The sequence below is a fragment of the Lissotriton vulgaris genome, chromosome 3_1 (assembly GCF_964263255.1).
Source record: "Lissotriton vulgaris chromosome 3_1, aLisVul1.2, whole genome shotgun sequence".
In the NCBI taxonomy this organism is placed as follows: domain Eukaryota; kingdom Metazoa; phylum Chordata; class Amphibia; order Caudata; family Salamandridae; genus Lissotriton; species Lissotriton vulgaris.
This window is the reverse complement of record NC_141689.1, coordinates 417,223,310-417,247,256: the sequence shown is the minus strand read 5'-3', so window position 1 is coordinate 417,247,256 and position 23,947 is coordinate 417,223,310. Positions and strand designations below refer to the sequence as shown.

The 23,947-nt window shown below is 44.9% G+C and overlaps 1 protein-coding gene across 1 annotated transcript in view; it reads left to right on the top strand.

Moving 5' to 3' along the window:
• Positions 1-23,947, top strand: part of LOC147726525 (chondroitin sulfate proteoglycan 4-like) — a 474,128-nt gene that overhangs the window by 135,517 nt on the left and 314,664 nt on the right. Inside the window, exon 4 of the mRNA XM_086960631.1 lies at positions 19,626-20,096. Coding sequence (XP_086816757.1) covers positions 19,626-20,096 — 471 coding nt within the window. The remainder of the gene's footprint in view (positions 1-19,625; positions 20,097-23,947) is intronic.

The window sequence follows — 23,947 nt, the reverse complement described above, 5'->3', positions numbered from 1 at the left end:
GGTCAGTTCCCGTGGGCAAAGGGGCATTTAAAATAAAATGTGTAGGGGGGCACACAGGACCACCACATCCCCAGGGCTAATGTTTATACTAAGCAAGGGACCGCGCAGGGAAAGAGATGAAAGTTTTCTTTGGCACGCAGGGAGCTTAATTTCCAGCAGCTCTCTTGCTCCAACAGGAGGCAAGGAGCTGGCTGGGACCGTGGGGGCCTTGAGGCTCGCCTGCAGTCCTAGGGTGAGGAGAAAGAGACAAACAATTGTGAAAAAGAGACAAAAAAAGTTCAGAAACCAGCAGAAAGAGGCAGAATAAAGGTCCGCAACAAGCAGAGGGAGGCAGAATAAAGGTCAGAAATGAGCAGAAAGAGTGAAAATAAATGTCACCAACGAACAGAAAGAGGCAAAATAAAGGTGAGAAAAAAATAGAAAGAGGCAGAATAGAGGTCAGAAATTAACAGAAAGAGGCAAAATAGAGGTCAGAAATGAGCAGCGAGAAGCAGAACAAATGTCAGAAATGAGCAGAAAGAGGTAAAGGTCTGAAAGAGGCAGAATAATGGTCTGAAACGACAAGAAAGAGTCAGACAAAAAGGTCAGCAACAAGTAGAAAGAGGCAAGATAAAGGGGTGAAACGAGCAAAAAGAGGCAGACTAGAAATCCGAAATGAGCAAAAAGGGGGAAAATAAAGGTAAAAAATTACCAGAAAGAAGCAAAGTAGAGGTCAAACAAGCAGCAAAAGGGAAAATAAAGATCACAAAGGGGCAAAATTAAAAACCAGCAATGAGCAGAAAGAGGCAAAATGGAGCCTGAAACGAGCACAAGGAGGCAAAAGAAAGGTCAGAAACGAGCAGACCGAGGCAAAATAGAGGTCAAAAAGAGGCAAAGTAGAGATCAGAAACGAGCCGAAAGAAGTGAAATAAAGGTCGGAAATGAGCAGAAAGAGACAAAATAAAGGTCAGAAACGACCAGAAGTAAGCAAAGTAGACGTCCGTAATGAGCAGAAAGAGGAAAAATAAAGGAAAGAGGTAGAATAAATTTCAGAAACAAGCAGGACAAAGGTTAGTAACTAGCAGAAAGAGGCACAATAAAGAGCAGAAATGAGCAGAAAGAGTGAAAATAAATGTCAGCAATAGGCAGAAAGAGGCAAAATAAAGGTGCGAAACAAATAGAAAGAGTCAGAATAGAGGTCAGAAACCAGCAGAAAGAGGAAAAATAGAGGTCAGAAAGAGGCAGAATAATGTCCTGAAATGAGCAGAAAGAGGCATAGTAAAGGTCAGCAACAAGCAGAAAGAGGCAAGATAAAGGTGAGAAATGAGCAGAAAGAGGCAGACTAGACAGAGGTCCGAAACGAGCAGAAAGGGGGAAAATAAAGGTAAAAAATAAGCAGAAAGGCAAAATAGAGGTCAGAAACTTGTATCAGGAGGGAAAATAAAGATCAGATAGAGGCAAAAAAAAACAACAGCAATGAGCAGAAAGAGGCAAAATAGAGATCTGAAACTAGAAGAAAGGGGGAAAAAAGATCAGAAAAGAGCTGAAAGAAGCAAAATAAAGGTCAGAAACGAGCACAGAGGCAAAAAAGGGGAAAATAAAGGCCCGCAATGAGCCGGAAGAGGCAAAATAAAGGTCAGAAGTGAGCAGGAAACAAGCAGAACCCACTCAGGTCCTCATGCAGTAACTCTCAGAACAACTCAGACACTCTCACTGTCACTCACAGACTCATTCAAACACTCATTCACCCAATCTCAGACCTACTCCAACCCACTATCAGAGCTACCCAGAGACTCATGCACCGACTCACAGAACCACTCCGAGATTCTCACACCCACTCACAGACCCACTTGGAACTCATGCACCCACTCAGACACTCATCCACCAACTCACCGACTCTCAAAGTGTGAAAGGCAGCGAGACTTCTAAGACCCCCAATGCTGCTTGGTGCAGGGTTCACCTATAATTCACCTTGGGTCCATTACCAAAATAATGAGGCAAGCACTAGAAACTGGAAGACAAGAAAAGAAAAGGTTTATTTCTCATGAGGAGACCACGTCAACTGCAGACACGGGGATGTCTGAGGGAGGTGTCCTGCCCGCAACTCCTTTGGCTCTTCCTTTTATACAGGTTTGACACAATGCATTTGTTTCATCAACATGGCTACACAAGCTTGGAGTTCCCGCACCGGGCAGGTTGTCACACAAGCCCAACATTGTTTCATCAACATGGTTACACAGGCTTGGAGTCCCCGCCCCGGGCAGGTTGTTACACACGCCCAACATTGTTTCATCTTCATGGTTACACAGGCTTGGAGTCCCCGCCCCGGGCAGGTTGTCACACAAGCCCAACAGTAATTCTCCTGCCACCCAGGTCAAACAGACAATCTTATCTTGCAGCTGGACCTCGCTTCAGGGTCTAAAACATGTAGACCGGCCAGATCTAAGAGTCCGTTCTGTTGTTAAAAACAGGTTCCATTGTTGGTGAAAACAAGTCTTGCTGTTGGCAGTGCAATAAACCATGTTTGTGTGACCAGGTGCAGGGAGGGATAGAATGGCAAAGGGCTTGCCTGTAAACCGAGATGAGCGGAAGAACGAGTTTTATTCCAGCAAGTGGTGCTGAGGTTTGTTGTGGCAATAGAGTTCATAGCCCCCAGCACACATACCAGGTCAGTCAGAGGGTCGGAGGGATGCTAGTAAGGGCAGGGTAAAACAAAGGTGACCAACAGAATACAAAATGGCTGCGGTCGGTCAGAATGACTGCAGCTTATGTGCACGTAGGAACTGCCACCAGACAAGATGGCGCAGGTAATGTTCATGATTGTCGTTTTGCTTTTAACAGTTGCCCCTTTGAACATAACTAGTCAGCTTGTCAGTCTATTTCAATCTTCATAATTTCCTCTATCTCTCATACATTACTCTCATTTTTGTTAGCTGAGTGTCCATAGTCTTAGGGCGCAAGGTACTTATGCAAAGAGAACACAAAGGTGGTATACAGCATAGACCCAAACAACAACCACATATTTCCAATACTGCGACCAAGAGAATCATTGATATTTTCCAACCCCAGTCCTTCAAGATGCCCCAAAGCCAATTTCCAATTGTCCAAGTCTCTGATCCTTGATGAATTTCTGAAGACAGTCTATGGAGATGTTCAATTGCTTCATAGAAGAAAGTGAATTATCCGGAATGTTCACACAGCAGCTTGCACAGATGATGCGGCATGCTCCTCCATGGTCCGCTAGTACTGCGTCCAGGACCATTCGATTTTGTAGGGTAACCAGATGGACCGCTTGGAGTTCAGCAGTGTTGTTGGTGAGGATGCCAGCAGTGACGTTCAGGGTGGTCTCTACTGCCTGGGACAGATGTCTGATGGCTCGGCTGTTTGCCCTCGGGCCCCATAGCGGGACGAGCCCTTTTGCTGCATCAAGGAACTGTGATGCGGCAGAGTCTGCTTGATCAGTGTCTTTTGAACGCTTTTCTCGATGATGCTCTGCATGGGCTGTGTAGGTTGGTGGCAAAACAAAGGCAATGTTGCACGTGCCCCCCAGTTTCTTGGGAGCCAGGTGTAGGCTTTGGTTCCCCAAACAAAGTACATATTGGGTGATGCAACAAGTGCTGGAGGGTTGGCAGTGTTCAAAGTCCTTAAAATGCTACAGGAGCTGTGACCCACATTTTTAGTCCCATGGCCTTCGATGCATACAAGGCCAGAGACGTTCATTACAGATAGGGCCACAGTCAGTGTTGCAGCAGTTCTTTTCTTCAGGTAGGAAAATGTGCCTCTGTTGGGATTATTGAACACTTGCATTTCCACTTGTTCTTTGGAGGGGACAGTCATCGGGAATGTCTCATTGAAGGTGTGAGGGCAGAAGGGGGCGGCTGTTCTTCCTGTTTTGTTTCGCCAGAACTCATTGTAGAACTGGGCGATTGTTTCGTCGGAAGTGCATTGTCTTTGTAACTTTCTTGTAGGAGTATCATCCAGGCAAGGCAAGATCCGTGAACAGAAAAGGGCGAAGGGATGAAAGGGATGGAATGTTCAGTGGCATGTGGTAACAGCCCACAGACCCAACAGTTGGTAGCATTGGCGGCAAGATTGTGCTGGTGCAACATCTGCTCGAAAGAATTATTCCAGAATTCTTTGCGTCGTTCTCGGAGATGTGGCGGTAGTGATACCAGGTAGTGTTCTTTCTTGGTGATTGGTTGCATGGTTGGTGACAATGTTCTGTATGCAGGTGCATTCTCTTCAATGATCCAGAGTGTGACCATTAGCAGGAGACAGGTGAGAAATGCGGCTACAAGTGCAATTGTCTTTGTACTGCGCAGTTCAACAGTCTTGGCGTTTTTGCGGTGGCTTTGCAGGTGTTCAGTTTCTACCATCATCTTCGTGGAGCTCAGCAACTGTCAGGACCACAGACTTTTGTTTGGCTCTTTCCTGTTAGTGTTGTTTGACTGTGCTACCGATCTGAGACCTTGACTCAGTTAGTGGCCTGGTCCTTGGAGCTCCCTCCTTTTGTCGATCTTAGGATGTACCCTTTCTTGGATGGCACCGTGGGGTCGGGAAAGTCCGACAGGTCGAGGGTGTCTTCTTGTGGCTAGCAACTCAAAGCTGGTCTGTTCTTTGCGAGTACTTCCTCTTGCACCCCCGCTCCTTCACAGGTTGCCAGGGTTGGAGGGACTTTCTTGCAGTGATGGGCGTGCAGCCAGTTTCGTTTTCCTTCCTCTCGGATGGCAGTTCGAGTGGTGATCAGGACTTGCCAGGGGCCGGTCCACCTGGGCTCCAGATTCTTCATTCTTTGGAAGTTGCGGATCAGGACAAAATCCCCAGGTTTGATTTCATGGCCCGGGCCCCTGGATGAGTCAGGCAAGGCTTGCTGCACCTGTTGGTGGATAATTGTTAGCTCGTTTGTCAATTCATGCAAATAATCCGCCATTAATATGTTCGGGACATCGTTAATGGAGGTGGGTCTTGGTGCCGCCCAAATGCTCATAGGCCTCCCGAAGACAACCTCATACGGGGTCAGTCTGTGTTTGGTTGGGGTGGAGCTCATTTATAGCAATGCCAACGGAAGGGTGTCAGGCCATTTCAACACGGTCGTGGCAACTATTTTGGCTAGCTTTAGTTTCAATGTTGCATTGTGTCTCTCTACCAGGCCCGCTGATTGGGGGTGGAAGAGGGCATGGAACTTTTGTTTTACCCCCAACCCTTTCAGTATGTTCTGTATCACTTCGGCTATGAAGTGTGAGCCGTTGTCGCTCCATGAAATTCTGCAAAGGCCGTATCGGGGGAAGAATTCTTACAACAATACTTTTGCAGTGGCTATGGCAGTATTGTCGTGGGTGGGATATGCCTCCACCCATTCGCTAAAAGCGCACACAACCACCAGGACATACTTTAGACCATGGCATCTCTCTAGTTGGATGTAATCCATTTGAAGGACTTCAAAGGGGTGGTCAGGAACCCCAAACCCTCCCCGTGGTACTACTGTCCCCTTCCCTGGGTTGTGTTGTAGGCAGACTATACATTGTTGTACTAGGCGTTTGGCAGATTCTGCTATCTTGACATTATGCCATACTCTGGTGATTAGTTCAGTCATGGGGTGGAGCCTATGTGTGCTGGTAAATGTGCCATGGTCAATATGGGGATGAGGTAGGCATTGGATAACAGCCATTTATTTCCGTCTTTAGTTCTCCAGCAATCTTCCTCGTCTTAGTCCCACCTTTTCCCAATCGGTCAATTCGTCTTGTGTGCCTGTAGTCTGTATGTCCCTTACAGTGTCCTAGCGTCAGTCCATTGTTCAGCTTGTGACCTGGTCACATACTTTCTTGTTGTAGTTCTGTCTCCTGCCGTGGCTCGGGCAGTAACGTCTGGTAGTGCATTTCCCTGTCCAATGAGATCAATCACTTTCCTATGTGGTTGGCATTTTATCACTGCTAACTTTTTGGGGAGGAGGACTGCTTCCGTCAAGGTGGAGACTAAATCTCCATGCAGGATGGGTGTACCATGTGAAGTCTGGAACGCTCTTTCTTTCCATAAGATCCCAAAATGGTGAACCATCCCGAAGGCATACTGGCTGTCAGTGTATATGTTAACTGTTGTGTCAGTCGCTAAGATGCATGCTCGTGTGAGGGCAATGAGGTCTGCAGCCTGGGCTGAAGGTTGGGGAATACGGGCTGTTTCTAGAACTGTTCGGGCTGTGGTGACAGCGTATGCAGCTGAGGTGGTGCCGTCGGGGAGTTTGATGCACGAACCATCCACCCATAGTTCTCCATCTGGTTCTAGAAAGGCGATGTCTCTGCGATCTATTCTACTCTTTGTTTGTTCATCGGTTAGGTTCAGACAGTCGTGTAGTGGAGTCACGTTAGGATAATTTTCGGGTAGGGGTAACAGTGTGGCTGGATTGAGGGTAGTGCATCCCTTTAGGGTAATGTGCGGTGCTAGCAGGGTCAACTCATATCCTGTCAGTCGGGCGCTAGTCAAGTGTTGGGTTTTGGTCTGGTTCAGTGTGTCGACTGCATGGGGTACTAAAACAGTGACTGGATTGGAGAGCACTATTCCTTCGTTCTGGCGTATCGAAACTCCTGCAGCTGCCACAGCGCGCAGGCACGCTGGCAGCACTCTGGCTACTGGATCGAGGGTGGCAGAAAAATATGCATAGGGGCGTTGTTTGTGACCAATTGATTGTGTTAGGACAGACAATGCACATCCCTCCCTTTCATGCGTGTAGAGGAAGAATGGTTTGGAGTCATCTGGGGTTCCTAGGACTGACGCTGAACAAAGGGCATTGCGTAGTTCTTTAAAGGCTGTCTGGCATTCGGGGGTTCAGGGGAGAGGTGAGGGGATGTCCTCAGCTAGGAGGGAGAGAAGGGGTTTGACAATGAGGCTAAAGTTCGGTAACCACTGTCGGCAAAATGAGGTGAGACCTATCAATGAGCAGACTTGCTTCTGATCTTTGGGGACAGGGGTGTCTAGAATTGTCTGGATCCTGCCAGGCGTGAGTTTTCTCCCTTCTTTTGATAAAAGGTGACCCAAATAGGTCACTTGTGATCTACAGAACTGCAATTTCTTTCGGGAGACCTTGTGACCATTCTCAGCAAGGAAATGGAGTAGTTTGATGATGGCTGTGACGGCTAATGGTATGGTGTCTGCTTCTAGAAGGATGTTGTCTACATATTGTATTAGTGCCACTCCATCTGGCAATTTTATGGCGTCCAACTGACTTTTAAGCGCCTGGCTATAGATGCTAGGGCTCTCAGTGTACCCCTGAGGTGCTCTACAAAATCTATACGAACGGGAATTTAGGGTAAATCCTAAAAGATAGCGGCTGTCCTCGTGTATAGGTATGGAAAAGAAGGCGTTCTTGTGGTCGATCACACTGAAGGTGGTGGCAGTGGAGGGGATTAAAGTCAAAATTGTCGTGATGTAGGAAAATACTGGGTATTTTCCGTCTCCCTGTCTCTTTACAGTTGGTAGTATGGGACTGTTACAAATGTTGCTCACTACTTCTTCTACCACCCCTGCCTCTACCAAAGAGTGTATGATCTCTGTCAGTGCTTTCTCACCCTCTGGCGATATTTTGTACTGCTGTACCTTCGGTAGGGTTGCGTCCTGTCGTATTGTTACGTGTACTGGGTCAATCATCATTCGTCCTACGTCTGAATCAGCCCTAGCCCATAAGTGTGATGGCAAAGTGTCCAGTAGGGATGCGTCAGTCTTGGAGATGAAAAACATGTGCTGAAAGGGGTTCTCTCTATGGCGTTGGGGGTTGTCATACAGGATGACAAGCACTCCGTCTGGTGAGCATCTGATAGTCGCATGGAAGTGTTTCAAAAGGTTGAGACCCATAATGGCGTCTGGGGTGTTAGATGAGACGCCATTGCTGTCAAGATTAAAAGGGATTGGTCGGGACAAAGGGTTGGTGGCGGGCGTATGGTCAACTCCTATTGAGGTCACATGTGAGCCTGACAAGGGTGCCCTTGGAATCAGTTGTTTGGATAGTGCACTACGTGTTGCTCCTGTGTCTACCAAAAATGGCGACTTTGTGCCCAGGACCTCAGCGGTAACATAAGGGCCTTGCTGATCAACATAGAGCTCGACTGGATCCCTCCCTTGCCCCTGGCTGTCCTATGCAAAGTCATACGTGTTTTTTCGTAATCTGTCTGTTGGTACTGATTCTGTCTGGGATGGTCAAATGCGTTCACTCTTCCTGGCCTTTCCTCGCTTGCTTCACTCGCATACCCTCTCCCACGTCCTCTTCCTCTCTGTCCACTTGCTATTTCCCTCACCCCTCTGCCCCAACCAGCTCCTAACAAAGCCGGGCATTGGGATTTCCAGTGTCCATATTCTTTGCAAAATGCACATTGATCCTGTCCTAGGTCTTGGCGTCCTACATATGATGTAGATGGATTGTTCCTAGGTGGCTTTACTCTAGGGGAATTCTGCTGGTTTCCTCCCCTATATTGCTCCCTTCCTGTATTCGCCCGCTGGAGTTGTGCTATCATTACCCTTTCCTTCAAGATCTTCTTTTTTCTTTCTGTAGCCTTGTCATTTTCGTTTCTCTGATGCTTGTAGTACTGGGCCATTTGGAGAATGGCCGCCGGTTTAGATGCTGCCAAACTACTTTCGCTGGCTTGTAGTTTCTGGGATACATCTGGCAGTAGTCCTTTGACGTAGTTCTGCACAAATAAGTGGTGTCCGGTTGCGGTGGACATATCTTGTCTACTGTAATCGGAGAACACAGTTTCAAATCTGGAGAAATACTCTGAGTCATCCTCTTGTGGTTTCTGGTGGCACGCGGTTACTATGGACCAGTCTGTCTTTTTCTCTGGGATCAGCGTCTGCACTATTTTGTCAGGGAGGTCCAATATTGCTTTAACCGGTTTCTGACCAGGGTTCCGCTGTTTATCTAGTATGTTGAGTTGTTCCCAGGTATGATCCAGCAGTTCGGTATGATCTACTTTCCTAATCTGTTTCCACACATCTGCTGGCAAACATAACCCGAAGAACAAGTCTATGTCGGCAAGTGTCATTATTGTCAATCCCAGAGCGGTACCTAGCTCGGTGTAAAAGGCGGTGGGGTTCTTTCGTAAATCCGGTAAAGATTTACGGAATGTCAAAATGTCCTGTCTGTCCCATGGCTGATACACCCAATTGTAGACCACCCTTCCTCTAGCGTCTTGATGGTTCATATCGTCATGAGTCCCTTGTTCTCTAGGAGGTACCCAATAAGGGGCATCTTCTTTTATTGGCATCATGCTATCTGGTTTTTCCATCGAGGGTCCTGCTATCTTAGTTGTCCTGTCCCTATCTATCTGTCCTTGTTCTACAAGGTGACGCAATACTTCTAGTGTGGATGAAAATAGTTCTGCAACATCGTTGTCGCCTTCATTTCCGGTGTCTACCTTCCTATAGAGAGCCACTAGTCGCTCGGGCACTATATCTTGGTACTTTTCTTCATATGCAGTAAGAGTGTGGTAACAGAGACGTACAGTAAAGTATCGTCTGTGGTTTTCAACATAGGAGTCGCATATGTCAGTTACATATTCTTCTTTTTCTTTCCTATCTATGAGGGTTTTAACTATTTTATCAATGCCTGCTCGCTCATTTTTACTTAATCGCGGGACCCTGGGCGCTCCTATTTCTTTTGTTCCTACCTCTACTACTGCATCCTTTGATGAGGCATTTGGTGTGGGTGACTCGGTCGGAGCAGAGGCGGTGGAGACTGAGGCGCTCGTGCCATCTCCGGCTATACCTTGGGGGTCCTGGCGTTGTACTACGGGATGAGTAGGGGCATAAGGGGGTGGCATGTATATCATTGGGGGTCCTAATAATAAATCATCATCTATCCTTTTTTTTGCCGGTAACGCGGGGTAAAGAGTTGAGGGCGTTCTAATAGGGCATTGACCTGATATTTTTGATTCCTGTTCCTTTTTATCGATTTCCTTTTCTTTTAGATCTTCTAACTTTTCACAGGCTTGGTAAGTTGATTTTCGCGTTTCTTTATCTTGTCTAGCTTCCTCTCTTTTCTTTCTTTGAGCTGCCTCTTTTCGCCACAAACCTAAACTGTCAAACATGGCTGGTCTAGTTTTCTTTTTGTGGAGAGCTAATTCTAACGTTTCTATTTTAGCGGGATCGAAAGATCCCGTCAGTGGCCACTGATTTGCCCGGTCCTTCCTAGTGTATTTACGCCATAGTTTGCTATAAGCTACGGTGGCTAATCCATACTTTACGTACATGTCCTTGTTAGGGGTGCCTTCCGGCGGTGCTGGATGACTGACCTCTTACAAACGGTCCGGTCCAAAACAATCAAACAATCTAGAGAAAACAGGCATGACGTATTTAGCGGTCAAAATGAATACCTCAATCAGTCAATTTAGACAAAAAGTCTGCACTACCTGTCCTTTGCTGTCTGCAAAGAGAGAATATTCTTATCCTACATTGTTTGCAAGCAGGGAATGTCTCAAGTAACTCAAAAAGGAATACTAGTATTTCAATTAATCCATCAATCAATTTAAGTCGTTTTTTCACGACCTTACCCGGACCGTATGGACATTTCTTCGTCTTCCCCTTCCAGCGCCTGATTGTCCTCTTACTTCAATGATCAATGAGGCGTTCCTATAAGGTCTCAGCCAGTACTGCAGGTCACTCGAGAGAGGTCTGTTCGGAACCGGTGAAGTTCAGTCGATCGCCAGCCAGACGAGGGTCTTTTTCAGGCAGGTGCACTCCAATCATTTAGCCGTTCACTCCGTCGTTAGGACCTCTCTACCGGACCCACGTCTCGCTGATGGGCCCCACATGGGGCGCCAATTTGTGAAAGGCAGCGAGTCTTCGAAGACCCCCATGGCTGCCCGGTGCAGGGTTCACCTATAATTCACCTTGGGTCCGTTACCAAAATAATAAGGCAAGCGCTGAAAACTAGAAGACAAGAACAGGTTTATTTCTCACGAGGAGACCACGTCAACTGCGGACACCAGGGATGTCTGAGGGAGGTGTTCTGCCGGCAACTCCTTTGTCTCTTCCTTTTATACAGGTTTGACACAATGCATTTGTTTCATCAACATGGTTACACAAGCTTGGAGTCCCCGCCCAGGGCAGGTTGTCACACAAGCCCAACATTGTTTCATCAACATGGTTACACAGGCTTGGAGTCCCTGCCCCGGGCAGGTTGTCACACAAGCCCAACCTTGTTTCATCTACATGGTTACACAGGCTTGGAGTCCCCGCCCGGGCAGGTTGTCACACAAGCCCAACAGTAATTCTCCTGCCACCCAGGTCAAACAGACAATCTTATCTTGCAGCTGGACATTGCTTCAGGGTCTAAAACATGTGAGACTGGCCAGATCTAAAAGTCCGTTCTGTTGATAAAAACAGGTTCCATTGTTGGTGAAAACAAGTCTTGCTGTTGGCAGTGCAATAAACCATGTTTGTGTGACCACGTGCACGGAGGGATAGAATGGCCAAGGGCTTGCCTGTAAACCGAGATGAGAGGAAGAACGAGTTTTATGGCAGCAAATGGTGCTGAGGTTTGTTGTAGCAATAGAGTTCATAGCCCCCAGCACACATACCAGGTCGGCCAGAGGGTCGGAGGGATGCTAGTAAGGGCAGGGTAAAACAAAGGTGACCAACAGAATACAAAATGGCTGCGGTCGGTCAGAATGACTGCAGCTTATGTGCACGTAGGAACTTCCAACAGACAAGATGGCGCAGGTAATGTTCATGATTGTCGTTTTGCTTTTAACAAAAGGTCACAAGTTACAGTTAGGAAATCACATTTTAAAAGACTAAGAAATTCCCTGGAAAAAAACAAAGGTTAAATGGACATTATATTTAGGCTCTGATTTCATTTGTACAAAACCATAAAACCTCAGCAATTATAGTTACCTGCCCTAAGTATAATTTACTCCCCGCAATGCACGGCTGAGGATTTCACATCTTGCATCACTCATGGTATGGTCATTGACATCAGTGATGACATCACTAATGAAATCATCCACAGAACCACTCACCCATAGAAATACTCAAACACCCACCCACCCACTCACTTGTGCAGGCTCTCACACAACAAGTCACTCACCCATACTAATACTCACACACCCACCCATTTTCTACACCTACTTACTTACTCTTACAGATACTAACACGTATTCAGTCACCTAAACACTAACTGAGACAAACACATGGTCTCCCATAGAACCTCTCACACTTACTTACCCATACAGGCCTTCACACAACTCACACACCCACCCACTCACCCACCCACCCACTCACTCATCCTTTACCCACTTATACACCCATTCACACACCCATACAGCAACTCATGTACCCTCAGTCAACCATACAGCCACTCAAGCACCTGCCTACGCTCCCATAGTCACACATGCAGTCTCTCATTCACCATTTATAGCCACTCACACACCTCTTGCTCACCCATGAATGAATGAATGAATAAGCACTTGTTAAGTGTGTGGTTACCCGAGGGCATCCCAGCGCTAATACATCCACACATGCTTCATCTCATTCACTATTTACAACCACTTACCCACTAACTCACCCATACAGACACTTGCACAGCCACTCACCTACTCATACAGCCACTGGCAGCCATTCACTCACCCATACAAAACTCACACAGTCACTTACTCATCTATACAGTCCCGCACATACCCACTCGCTCAGCCATACAAACACTCGCACAGTCACTTACTCAGCCGTACAGCTACTCTCACAACCACTCACACACCGAGATACACAGTTACCCAGACCCTCACATAATCTATGTTTTAATACTCGTTAATAGTACACAAAGTAAACTAACTTTTGTGACACCTTAGTATATCCGTTTAACACTCAAAAACCTTTAGAAAGCACTTGCAATCACTGGATGATGTCATCAGTGATGTCCCTGACCATGTCATAATGGATGTAGTATTTGAGGTCATAAGCATTGCATTGCTTGGGTGTAAGTTGTAGTTGGCTCCGGTTACTGCAACTGATTAATTTCTGTGGGTTTGCACGAGTGGAATCTGAGCCTAACTACAACGTCCGTGTAACCTTTGGCTATCGCCAGTAGGAGATATTTATCTGTACCTATATCTGTATATATATATATATATATATATATATATATATATATATATATATATATATATATATATTAGATATAGATATAGATATAGATAGAGGTTTTTGTTTTGCCAGTAACATTGGTGCCGCTTAACAAATCTTCATAACATTTTCACAATATTTCCCTTTTTTGGTACAGCTGCTGTGTTGAAAGTTTTGGGGTGATTTGGCAAGTGGAAGTCAAGGAAAAAAAGAGGGTCCCAAAACACATTTTCTCTGTGTTATGTGTATGGGGATTTTTTTTTTTAGCACGAATACAGCCCGAACAGCTGAACAGAATTACACCAAATTTGGCAGAAAACTGGATGTTCATTCAGAAGGCGTAATTTTTGTAATTTGGTGTAAATCCGTTCTGTAGTTTCACAGATATTTAGGTTTAAAAAATTTACATCTCTGGGAGCCCAAAATCCTACTGAAATTTGATTGGCTGACAACACTTCAACCAGGAAATGTTGGCAGCCATCTTGGGACCAATATACATGATAGCATCCTATTGAAATGTATTGTAGTGAATGGCAGGTTTTGAGGGTCACAAAAAAGAGAATATATAAAGGGTGATAACAGATTTTAGTTACACTATACATCATTTGTACCATACTAATTTTAGGAATTGTGGTGTGTTCTAAGGTGATTTTACCCTGTGGAAAAGCCTTTGGCTGGGAATATAAGAATCATTTTAGAGAGCAAGCTGTTCATTCATCATTTCCCCATAGATGTTATGGAAGGTGCCCCAGATGCTAAAATAAGAGCATATTTTCTGTAAATTCACACTATCTTTCTCAGCTATATGAAAATGAAGTCTGACAGTTGATTCCATTGTGTTCTAATGCAGCCTCCCAGAGTGTTCTGAAGAACAAATAGAACACTAACTGTGTTACTTATGATTAAAGTATGGCACACCTGAAGCCATCAAGCAAGTAGAAGTGGTATGCAATTCCTTGGAGAGAAAAAAGAAGAGAAAGAGGCTGGGTCGGTCTAACACCCTAACCCTATGGTAGAGACCGGGTGTCTCCCAGTTTGGGAAATGGGGCCCTCACACACCTGGCTGGGTGTCATGCTTCATCATAGGGCATGCTCCTAGTCAGGCCGGTGATGCAATGCTTGACAGGCACCCTATGAGGTGCTCTTTATAGGGCCTTGTGGTGTAGATGTGGGTGAAAGGTGAGTGGGAATTGTGCAGAAAGGGCTAAAATGAGGCTCAGTGGTGCTCCAAATTCGATTTAATCAGCAAGCCCACCTGAAGCCATGTTGATTGCCTCAAGCTGATAAAAGTTAAAACATTTATTTAGAAAGGAACAAAATGAGGGGCTTCAGTTTGTCATATAAATTAGAGTTAGTGCTGTAGAAAGAAAAATTAGGACACATTTTAAGTGAGTTCTCAAATATCTTCCTTTTCTATTTCATTAAACCATACATTCTGACATGCAGACTGAAGCATGCACTTTCAACAACAGCAGCAGACTGCCACTTAACTCCCTGGTGATCAGCAGTTTTACTAGTGTTCTAATGAGGAACTAGAGTGTTAACATTCTGAATTTATACCAAAGGCGTGGCACATATGAGTGCCAGTTTTATGGAATCAAAGTAGAAAAAACTGAAAGCATTTTCTACGGAGGATACTCCAGTAAATGATGAAATTAGGGAACTTCATAATAAATAAGGCTCCCAAGATGGCCACTGTAGAAAAGAGCCCAGATATAGCACTAATATAACCCACTTGTAGCCCAAGGGTAGCCCAATGACAGTAGTGTGCAAAATACTTTGCAGTTTTATATATCTCAGATTTGACCCAAACGTATAGGAGTGCTTTACATGAACTTCAATTACATTACACAAGGACACATACATTTTTGTTTTAGGCATGAGGAGATTAAGTGATTTGCCCAGAATCACAGGTTGTCGAGCTGGCGCTGAAACTCAAACCTGGTTCCCCAGTTGCAAAGTCTGCAGCTCTGGCTGTAACGCCATATGTTCCACCTTAAGTGTAGCATATGATCAAGTGATCAACTGGATGAAAAAAAATAACGATAGCAAATTATTTGAAAGTCCTTTGTTGCTATTTGAAAACTCAGAAAATATGTCCTCATTTTAGTTGTTCACAGCACCAACCATAATTTCTATGGAGGAGGGTGCAGAGGCAACAAGTTGACCACTCTGTAAAGGTGGGAGGGGCAGTGACAGCACAACGGACCATGGAGGGCAGGGAAAAGGGGGGTAGAGGTAACAAACAACCATGCAGTAAAGGCAAGAGAGGCTGTGGCAATATGAAATATCATTGAGGGCACTGGCAGTACAACCATACATGCCAACAGACCCAGTTCAGGCAGGAGACTCCCAATGTTTTTAAAGCCCAAAAGGCCTTTATTTGTTTCCTGCCTAAAATCTCCTCTTTTTCAATGCAAGTCAATGGAGAAAATCAATTCCCCAGGTTTTTTTCAAAATCTCCCTCTTACCAAGTTCACATTTTTGGCAAGTTTGATATATTGGATCACGGAGGGCTGGAGAAACGGGGTAAGGACATGGACTCTGATAAGAGAGGGTAGGAGGGAGATGGGAAGGGGCAAAGAAACTGACCTTGCAGGACAGGGCGTTAGAGGTTGCAGCAGCACAATACATCACACAGGGCAAGCGGGACAGCATTGCAGCAAACGGACAATGGAAAGCAATAGAGAGGGAGCAGGGTCATGCACATGGACAACTGAGAGCGGAGGGGAAAGAGGCAAGGGCAGCAAGCTGACCAAAGCAGGTAGACCGGAGGCATAACGGACCATGAATGGCAGGTTGGAGGGGGCAGGGGAGCAACAGCGGACCAGCGGACCAAACAAGACAGGAGAGAGGGGATAGGGGTATGCACATGGAAAACTGAGGGCGGGAGCAAGGTGGCAGGGTAGAAGCAGCAAGCTGCCCAATGAGGGTAGGTGGAATGGACACTGGAAGCACAGCACACCATTGAGTGCAATAGTGAGACGATAAGAGTGTACACAGAGACAGTGGAGGGAAGGTGAGAGGGGGTCAGAGTCAGCAAGCCGACCACATAGGGCAGGTGGGAAGGGCTGTGGCAGCACAGAAGACCTTGCATGGCAAGCTGGATCGTTAGTGGCAGCACAGCGGCCATAGTAGGCAAGAGGGAGGAGGCAGGGGCATGGACAAAAGACCATGGAGGACAGAAAGAAATGGACAAAGACAAAAGAGGGCATGAGAAGGGACTTCACAACAGGCCATGCAGGGCAGGAAGGAGGAGCAGGTGCAGCACAACAGAGCATGGCGGGCAGAAGGGAGTGGCAGCAAAATGGACCATGGACAGGTGGAAGGGGATAGGGGAATATAACTTGGACTGACAGGGTGTAGGTGGCATGGACAGGCGGTAGCCATCTGACCATGCTTGACAGGTGGGAGGTGCAGTGGCAGCTCAACAGAACACTCAGAGTAGATAGGAGGGTGGCAGGTCCATGGAATATGATGGGCAGAACGGACGGAGCAGGGGCATGCACACAGATATCGAAGGGAAGAAGGAAGGAGAATAGGGACAGCAAGCTAAACCGGGAGATTATGCAGGCGGACAATGATGCTGCATAGAATTGGGGAACGGATGGCAGAAGGTGTGGGCAGTGACATTGAACTAAATGGAAGGCAGTAGCAGCACATCAGACCATGCAGGGCAGGAGGGAGGGGCTATTGCATTGACTAAGACAATAGAGGGTAAGGAGGAGGTGGATGGGGTCACAAGCTAACTATTTAGGGCAGGCAAAAAGGGCAGCGGAAGAACAACAGCCACACACAGCTGTAATGAGAGAGCAAAGTCATGGACATGGGCTTTGGATGGCAAGGAGGAGGGGGGCAGGAGCAGCAAGCTTGGGTGGAGGCATTACAATGCCAGGCCAGGCCCTGAGTTCAACCCCACCCTCACTGTGCATTGCGATGGACATCTTACTTCGCGCTAAAAAAAACGTAGAAATTCACTGAAAAAACAAAGGTTACAGGGACGTTATAGTTAGGTTTACATTTTACCCACACAAAACCATAGGAATTCAGCAGTTACAGTTAGACTTATATTTATACTTATCTGAAGAAACTAGAACTTCTGCTGTTAAGTAATTTTAGGCTATGAGTTTCTTAACATAAGTATAACTCTAAGTATAGCTATAACTGATTTCTATGGTTTTGTGTGGGTAAATCGTGCACCTAGCTATAACTTTCCTGCAACCTTTGCTTTTTTCAGTGAATATATATGTATGTGTGTGTGTGTATATATGAGTGTGTTTGTGTGTGTATATATATATATATCTTTTTTTTTTCTTGTCTTTTTAACCAACAACCTCTAAAATCAACCTACCCTAAAAATACCTTGCCAAAAACCCATACCCACCATAAACCCTAAAAATACCCTTCCCACACAAAAACCCATACCCACCATAATCTCTAAAAATGCCCTTGCCTCCCAAAAACCCATACCTACCCTAAACCGTAAAAACACCCTTGTCACCCAAAATCCCTTACGCCCCCTAAATACAAACAATTCCCTTGCCTCCCAAAAACCCGTTCCCACCCTAAATCCTAAAAATACACTTTCCTCCACCCAAAGACCCTTACTCACCCTAAACCCTAAAAATACCCTTGCCACCCAAAAACCCATATCTACCATAAACCCTAAAAATACCCTTTCCACCTAAGTACCCTTAGCACACTAGACCCTAAAAATACCCTTGACACCAAACCCTTTACCCAACCTAAACCCTAAAAATACCCTTGCCACCCAACAACACAACATGCCCACCCTAAATCCTTAAAATGCCCTTGCTACCCAAAAGCATATATACACCCTAAAACATATATACATTACTTACAATTTCGTTGTGAGGAAATATGTGATAAAGGGGTATTTGTGATAAAATCTGTGTGTTAAAGACGCATGTTTTGGATGCGTGGAAAGGGTATAGCGTGGTTCCGCCCATGTTGTAAAGGCTGTTTCCCGTTTAAAGGATCAAATTTTTCCAAACGCCTCAGTAGCTTCATTTCCAGGGGTGTAGCTTCAGGGGGGATCCTACTCCCCCCTAATAAATGTATTATTTAGAAAATAGTTTGGTACAGGGGCTTCCAGTCTCCCCTCTCCCGCTCTGTTTTGAAGGCCTTAAAATATGATTATTTTAGAAAATACTGTGTTTTAAGTACCCATTCACAATCTACACTCCTTTCCACTGGCCCTCAAATCTCTCTCATGTGCTGCTTCTCATATAACGATTGACATGATATGCCAGTGTGATTTTCGGAAAATCTGAAGCCGCCAATTACTGACCAAGGTACGCACCTGTATTTCTTACCTCACAAGTTGTGTCAAACCCATAGACACCCCATGTATTCTTTCCTGCCCCTCAGGGAACAGGTAAAAAAGAAAACTTGGAAAGTGGTTCTATATAATGTTCATTTGTTTAGCTGACCGGTTCTGTTATGCTATCCAGGCCCGCCTAGTATCCCATAAAGATGGATACCTCAGCCCACCAAAAGCTGCCAGAGCATTGCTGCTCATCCTATGCTCAAGAAAAGGTAATTTCATCATGTCCCTCCAGCATGAAAGCCTCTCCATTGGCTTCCTGTCCTGGCTTTCTTTACTTCCAGATCCTGTGATATGATTTAAAACACTGTACAACCATGTCCATCAGACCGCCTCACAGAGACATTCTCAATATTAGGAGGCTTTTGCACACCTTGCCACATATTCATAGCAAAATGCAGAAGGTGACAAAAGCCTGTAAGCGAGCCTTCTTTGCCCGTGCATTATCACTCTGGTGTGAGCAACCTGTGCACCCCTCATTGACGCTTTCTGAAAGATCTTCAAACTCTCTACTTCTCCATGTTCATACCACCACCCTACTGACTCTTCAGTCTAGTCAGTCTACATACAAGTCTCGAGGTACAATGAATGGGTAGGCAGTACTATGGCTTTGAACTAAGCAAGTCTCTTGTGATACTCATATAGCTTGTTGCTTATTATTATTAGACACATCCCCACTGATGATATACGTAACACAATCATAACTAGATGCACTGCAAATTTTTATCATCTTACTCCTGGTGTCAACCTTTGGGTCCTCCTTACATTGGAGAAAGAGCACCACCAATGCTTATCCGTCACAATAAGCGTAGCTGAGTGGACACTGACACAGTTATAGAAAATATTATAAAACATAAGGTGTATATTACGTAGAGCACCACGATGGACCTGGGTGATTTCATGAAGGAAAGGAGATCTTTTCACTCATCTCAAATTCCTAACCATGCTTGTGCGGAGGTCGTTATGTACTATATATGCAATAATTAAAATAGATATGTATGCCTTCTCTTCATTTAAAAGTGATTAATTGGAAAAAGTCTGGCTGGTCATGGCTTTTTTTTTCTTCTAAGCTTAATGCAATGAAATTTAAAATGATGTTCTCAAATTAGTTTTTGGTCTCTAAACTATGCACTAGTGTTTCGAAAATGACCCTTTAATAACAATATTAATACAAGTGTTTTTCTTTTGACAATTTAAGGTTGTGCATGAGGACAGTTCTCCACTGGAAATTGTGTACTCCTTCATTTCGCCTCCAAAATATGGATACATCTGCTTGCTCCCGTCAGCGGATGGATACGTCAGTAAAGAGCAGCAGTCAGTCCCCAGCTTCACACAGCAAGACATCAACAATGGCAATTTACATTATGTACAGACTGTTTCTGGCCAGCTGCAAGATGGTTTTATTCTGGATGTTACTAACGGTGTTCGTGAGGTCAGTGGCATTGAGATATTGGTAGACATCATTCCCAAACTGATTCCACTGGAAGTCCAGAATTTTACTGTGATCGAAGGAGGTTCCAAAGCACTGACTGAAGATTACCTCAAGATCACCAATAAGCATTTTGCAGGCTTCAAGTCTAACTTCATTTTACTGGTGGAGCCAAGAAATGGACATATCGAAAATACACGATTTCCAGGAAAAAAGCTGTATTTCTTTTCTAGCCAAGAGGTAATTATCTTACAAATATCTTGTTGTTTTCTGTTAAAAAAAAACCTTTCCATGAGTCTAGTTCAATAATGTTGCATACTATCCAGATATTTCACATTGCTGGTTTCACAGTTGCCATTTCCATTGAATGCTGAGGATTGTTTTTTTTCCTATGATAATTTTTCTTATGGAAATATAACTATTTTACAGATAATACATGAATTACCATAATGTGTTGCGTAAAATTCCATTTTGCTATTTACAGTAGTTGGACTAGCCGCAGTTGTCATGAAGTAGTGGTTGCTCCTAGTAACCTGCTTTTTGTTTCTCCTGGCACCACCTTGCCACTCCTGGGTTATGATGACAATAGCAGGAAAGAAAAGTAAACGGGGTTTGGTAAGCCATGTAAACTTTCTATATTTTCAGCTCCTTGAGGCTGCTGAATAGGAGGCTTCTTGGCGGTCAGCTTAGAACAAATGGATCAAAACTGTGATGGCATTGGTGTCCAGAGCTTGATCTTGCTTCTACTGCCTCTGGGAAATTAAATGATCTATTTCCTCTTAAATTAGCTATGTGCTTTTACTTTCCTTTTTTTTTCACTTTACTGTTCATATGTTTTTTTAGCATTGGAAGCGAATGTAATCTGCTGCCAGAATCCTATTACATTACTTTCTACTCTGCCACATTTGTTTTCTGTCCTGAATCAACTCTTTATTCTTCACTTTGTAAATATCTTTGCTTCTGAAATTAACAAGCACTGGTATACGTTCTCTGCGTGAACTTTTATAGCTCAGCAGCTTTTTCATTTGAATTTCTTTATTTTACCCTTTATTTGAGTCTCAACTCCTTATTTTCATTTGGCTAATCCCACAGTAACTATCCCTGATGCTTACGTCTAGTTTGTTAATCCTTTATTGCTTCCTATTTCTTCTGATTTCTTTAAGCGCACCTTTTTTCAGTCAATATCAAATAAAATTCTCTTAATCCCTTTTCTTTCCATTTGTTGTAATTTTGTTATATCTATATTTAATGTATTGGATCTCCATTCATCTCACTACCCTTTCATCCAAAAGTATCTCTTTGTATGCACTAAGATTGTTTTTGTCTTAAATTTCTAATCTGGCTTGCTGAGTGTCCTAGTACATTTTTTTATAATCTTACTATTGTAATTTTTTTTCTATTATTATTTTTATTGGTTTCATCATAAAACATACAGCTGAACGCACAGTTATACCACGTTGAGGCATTCGAACACACATCAATATAAATACTCAAAGACATGATTCAGGCATTTAAGGAATTCCATTTGTACAATGACATCTATGAAGAATATTCACAACCACCGCAGGTTAACCATTCTGCTCTACTGGTTAGTGTCTCACATAAGACCCACCTCCCAATTCTTGGCCCAGTCTGAAATGTTGTGTCTTTATCTATTGACTCCTTATATTTCTATGTTCCTACCTCCTGAGACGGTGCCTCATTGGTAGTGGAATGTGGGTCTGAGAGTACATCTGAAGCTTTTAGAGGTATGCTTGGTATGGTCCCCAATAATTCCTGGGACAGCTTCTGGGAGGGAGTAACTCATTATATATATCAGCTTGTGTGTTGCAATACAACATGTCAGCATGCCATTCTTTCATCGGTGGCAGTGGATTGCCCATCCAGCTCAATACCACCCGCTGCTTTGCCAGGAGAAGTCCAATGACTAGCAACGGACGCACTGTCTTACCTACTGAGAGATCCCACCACAGGAGTGCCATTCTAGGGTCCGGCTCCAAGTCAGCACTGATAATGATTCCCAGCTCCTGAAACACTTCGCCCCAGAATGCATGTATCCCGGAGCACTGCCAAGCTAGGTGCCAGAATCCTGCATCTTCCTTCCCACATCTTTGGCAGCTGGAGGTCTCTGTTAACCTGTGTCTAAACTGGTGCTCAGGGGTGCGGTACGCCCTGTGCAAAAACTTAGTTGATAAGTCTATGCCTTCCATTGAGAGAGACTGAGCAGGGTTCGAGAACAACAATACTGCCACTCTTTGTCACTCAACGGAGTGCCCAGATGTCGCTGCCAATTCTGTCTAACTCTGAGGACTTCAGACCGACAAGTGTCTTGTAGGCTAGTGTAAAATGTTGTGATTAGCTTAAGGGGCTCCTCAACCTTGATGAGTGTTGTAAGTGTCACAATAGCGTGCGGTTCTAGCATATCCTCGCCTAGAAGGGCGTGCCACATGTGTCTGGCCCCTAAATAAGTGAAATAGTGCTGTGCCTACCGGTTGCACATCCGGCCGTTGCAAGGCCTCCAAGGATACTAGAGCACCATCTTTGAAAAAGTCCCCCATTTTAGTGATTCCTATAGTTTGTAGAGCCTACCTTGCCCCCACAACTTGGCCTAACGAGAACCATAAACCCCACTGGATTAGCATTTCTGAAGAGTACAAGAAGGGCCCTGCCTGCTTAAGTAGCAACACCTGCCAGGCTTGCACAGTGACCGCCAGGGAATCAAAGACCTGAAGTCGCCTAGAGGTCTGAAACGTAAGGAGTTAAGGTAGTGAAAGCGAATCCATCGCATTTTTTCAAAATATAAAAAAGGTATGTCCTGCGACCCATGTATCCATTAATGGGCAAATGTACTATTAGCGGCTCTGTAATACTTTTATAAATCTGGGGCTCCCAACCCGCCCAACTCGTAGGGTAGAGTAAGGAAGTCGCAACGGATTCGGGGTTGTTTGCGGCCCACGCCAGCCGTATCAGTTGTGTCGGCCAACTTTTAAATAAGTGTTTGGGTAGGAGAATGGGTATATTTTGGAATAAAAATAAGAATCTTGGTAGGATCACCATTTTCATAATTGCAATTCTCCCCATTAGTGAAAGCGGGAGCCTGATCCATTTATCAACGTTTTCAGTTAGTCGTTGCGTTGCCCTTCCATAATGTTCCCGAATCCCTTATGCTGGGTCAGGGTGAAATTGAATTCCCAAATATCCTACTGCACCCGTGGTCCAGCGCAGCGGGATGATGGGTTTCGTGGTGGCGGGTGTGAGTGGGAATATGATGGATTTATCTCAGTTTACTCGAAGACCAGAATGACCACCAAAATAGACGACCTCTCGTAGTATAGGGGACAAATTTACCTCTGGATCCTAAATGTATAGTAACCGGTCATCTGCATAAGCAGAGATATTAAGCGTGTACTCAGGAAATGCTAGCCCTCTGTGTGTGTGTGTGATACTCACGGATGGCACAAGCCAATGGTTCAGCAACTATCGCGTACAGGAGCTGCAATAGCTAGCAACCCTGTCGCGTTCCCCATGTGATATTGAATGATTGTGATACTATATCCCTGATCCGTACTCTGGCGGTGGGTGATGTGTATAGCACTGCTACTAATCGAAGGAATATGTCTCCAACTCCTATCCTGCGCAACACTGCGAACATGAAGCCCCACTCAACAGAGTCAAAAGCTTTCTCGGCATCGAGCAATACTGCTGCAGCCTTGACCTCTGGATTCAGTCTCTGCACTACACCAAACAGTGTTCTCATTTTTTGGGATAGGTTACGGCTGGGGACAAAGCCCGCCTGCTCTAGACGAATAACGCCAGGTAATAGTGGGGCCAGCCGGTTTGCTAAAATTTTAGCGTAGATCATTGTGTCCACATTAAGCAGGGATATGGGTCTGTATGACGAGCAGTTACTGGACCTTTTTCCTGGTTTTGGTAATGTGACAAAGACCGCTTCACACATAGAGGGCGGGATGATGCCTAACTCCGCCATTATTTCATAGAGCAGTTTGAGATAAGGGATTAGTATATATTGAAAAGTTTTGTAAAAAGCCACCAAAAGACCATCTGCTCCCGGGGCTTTCCCTGCTGCCATC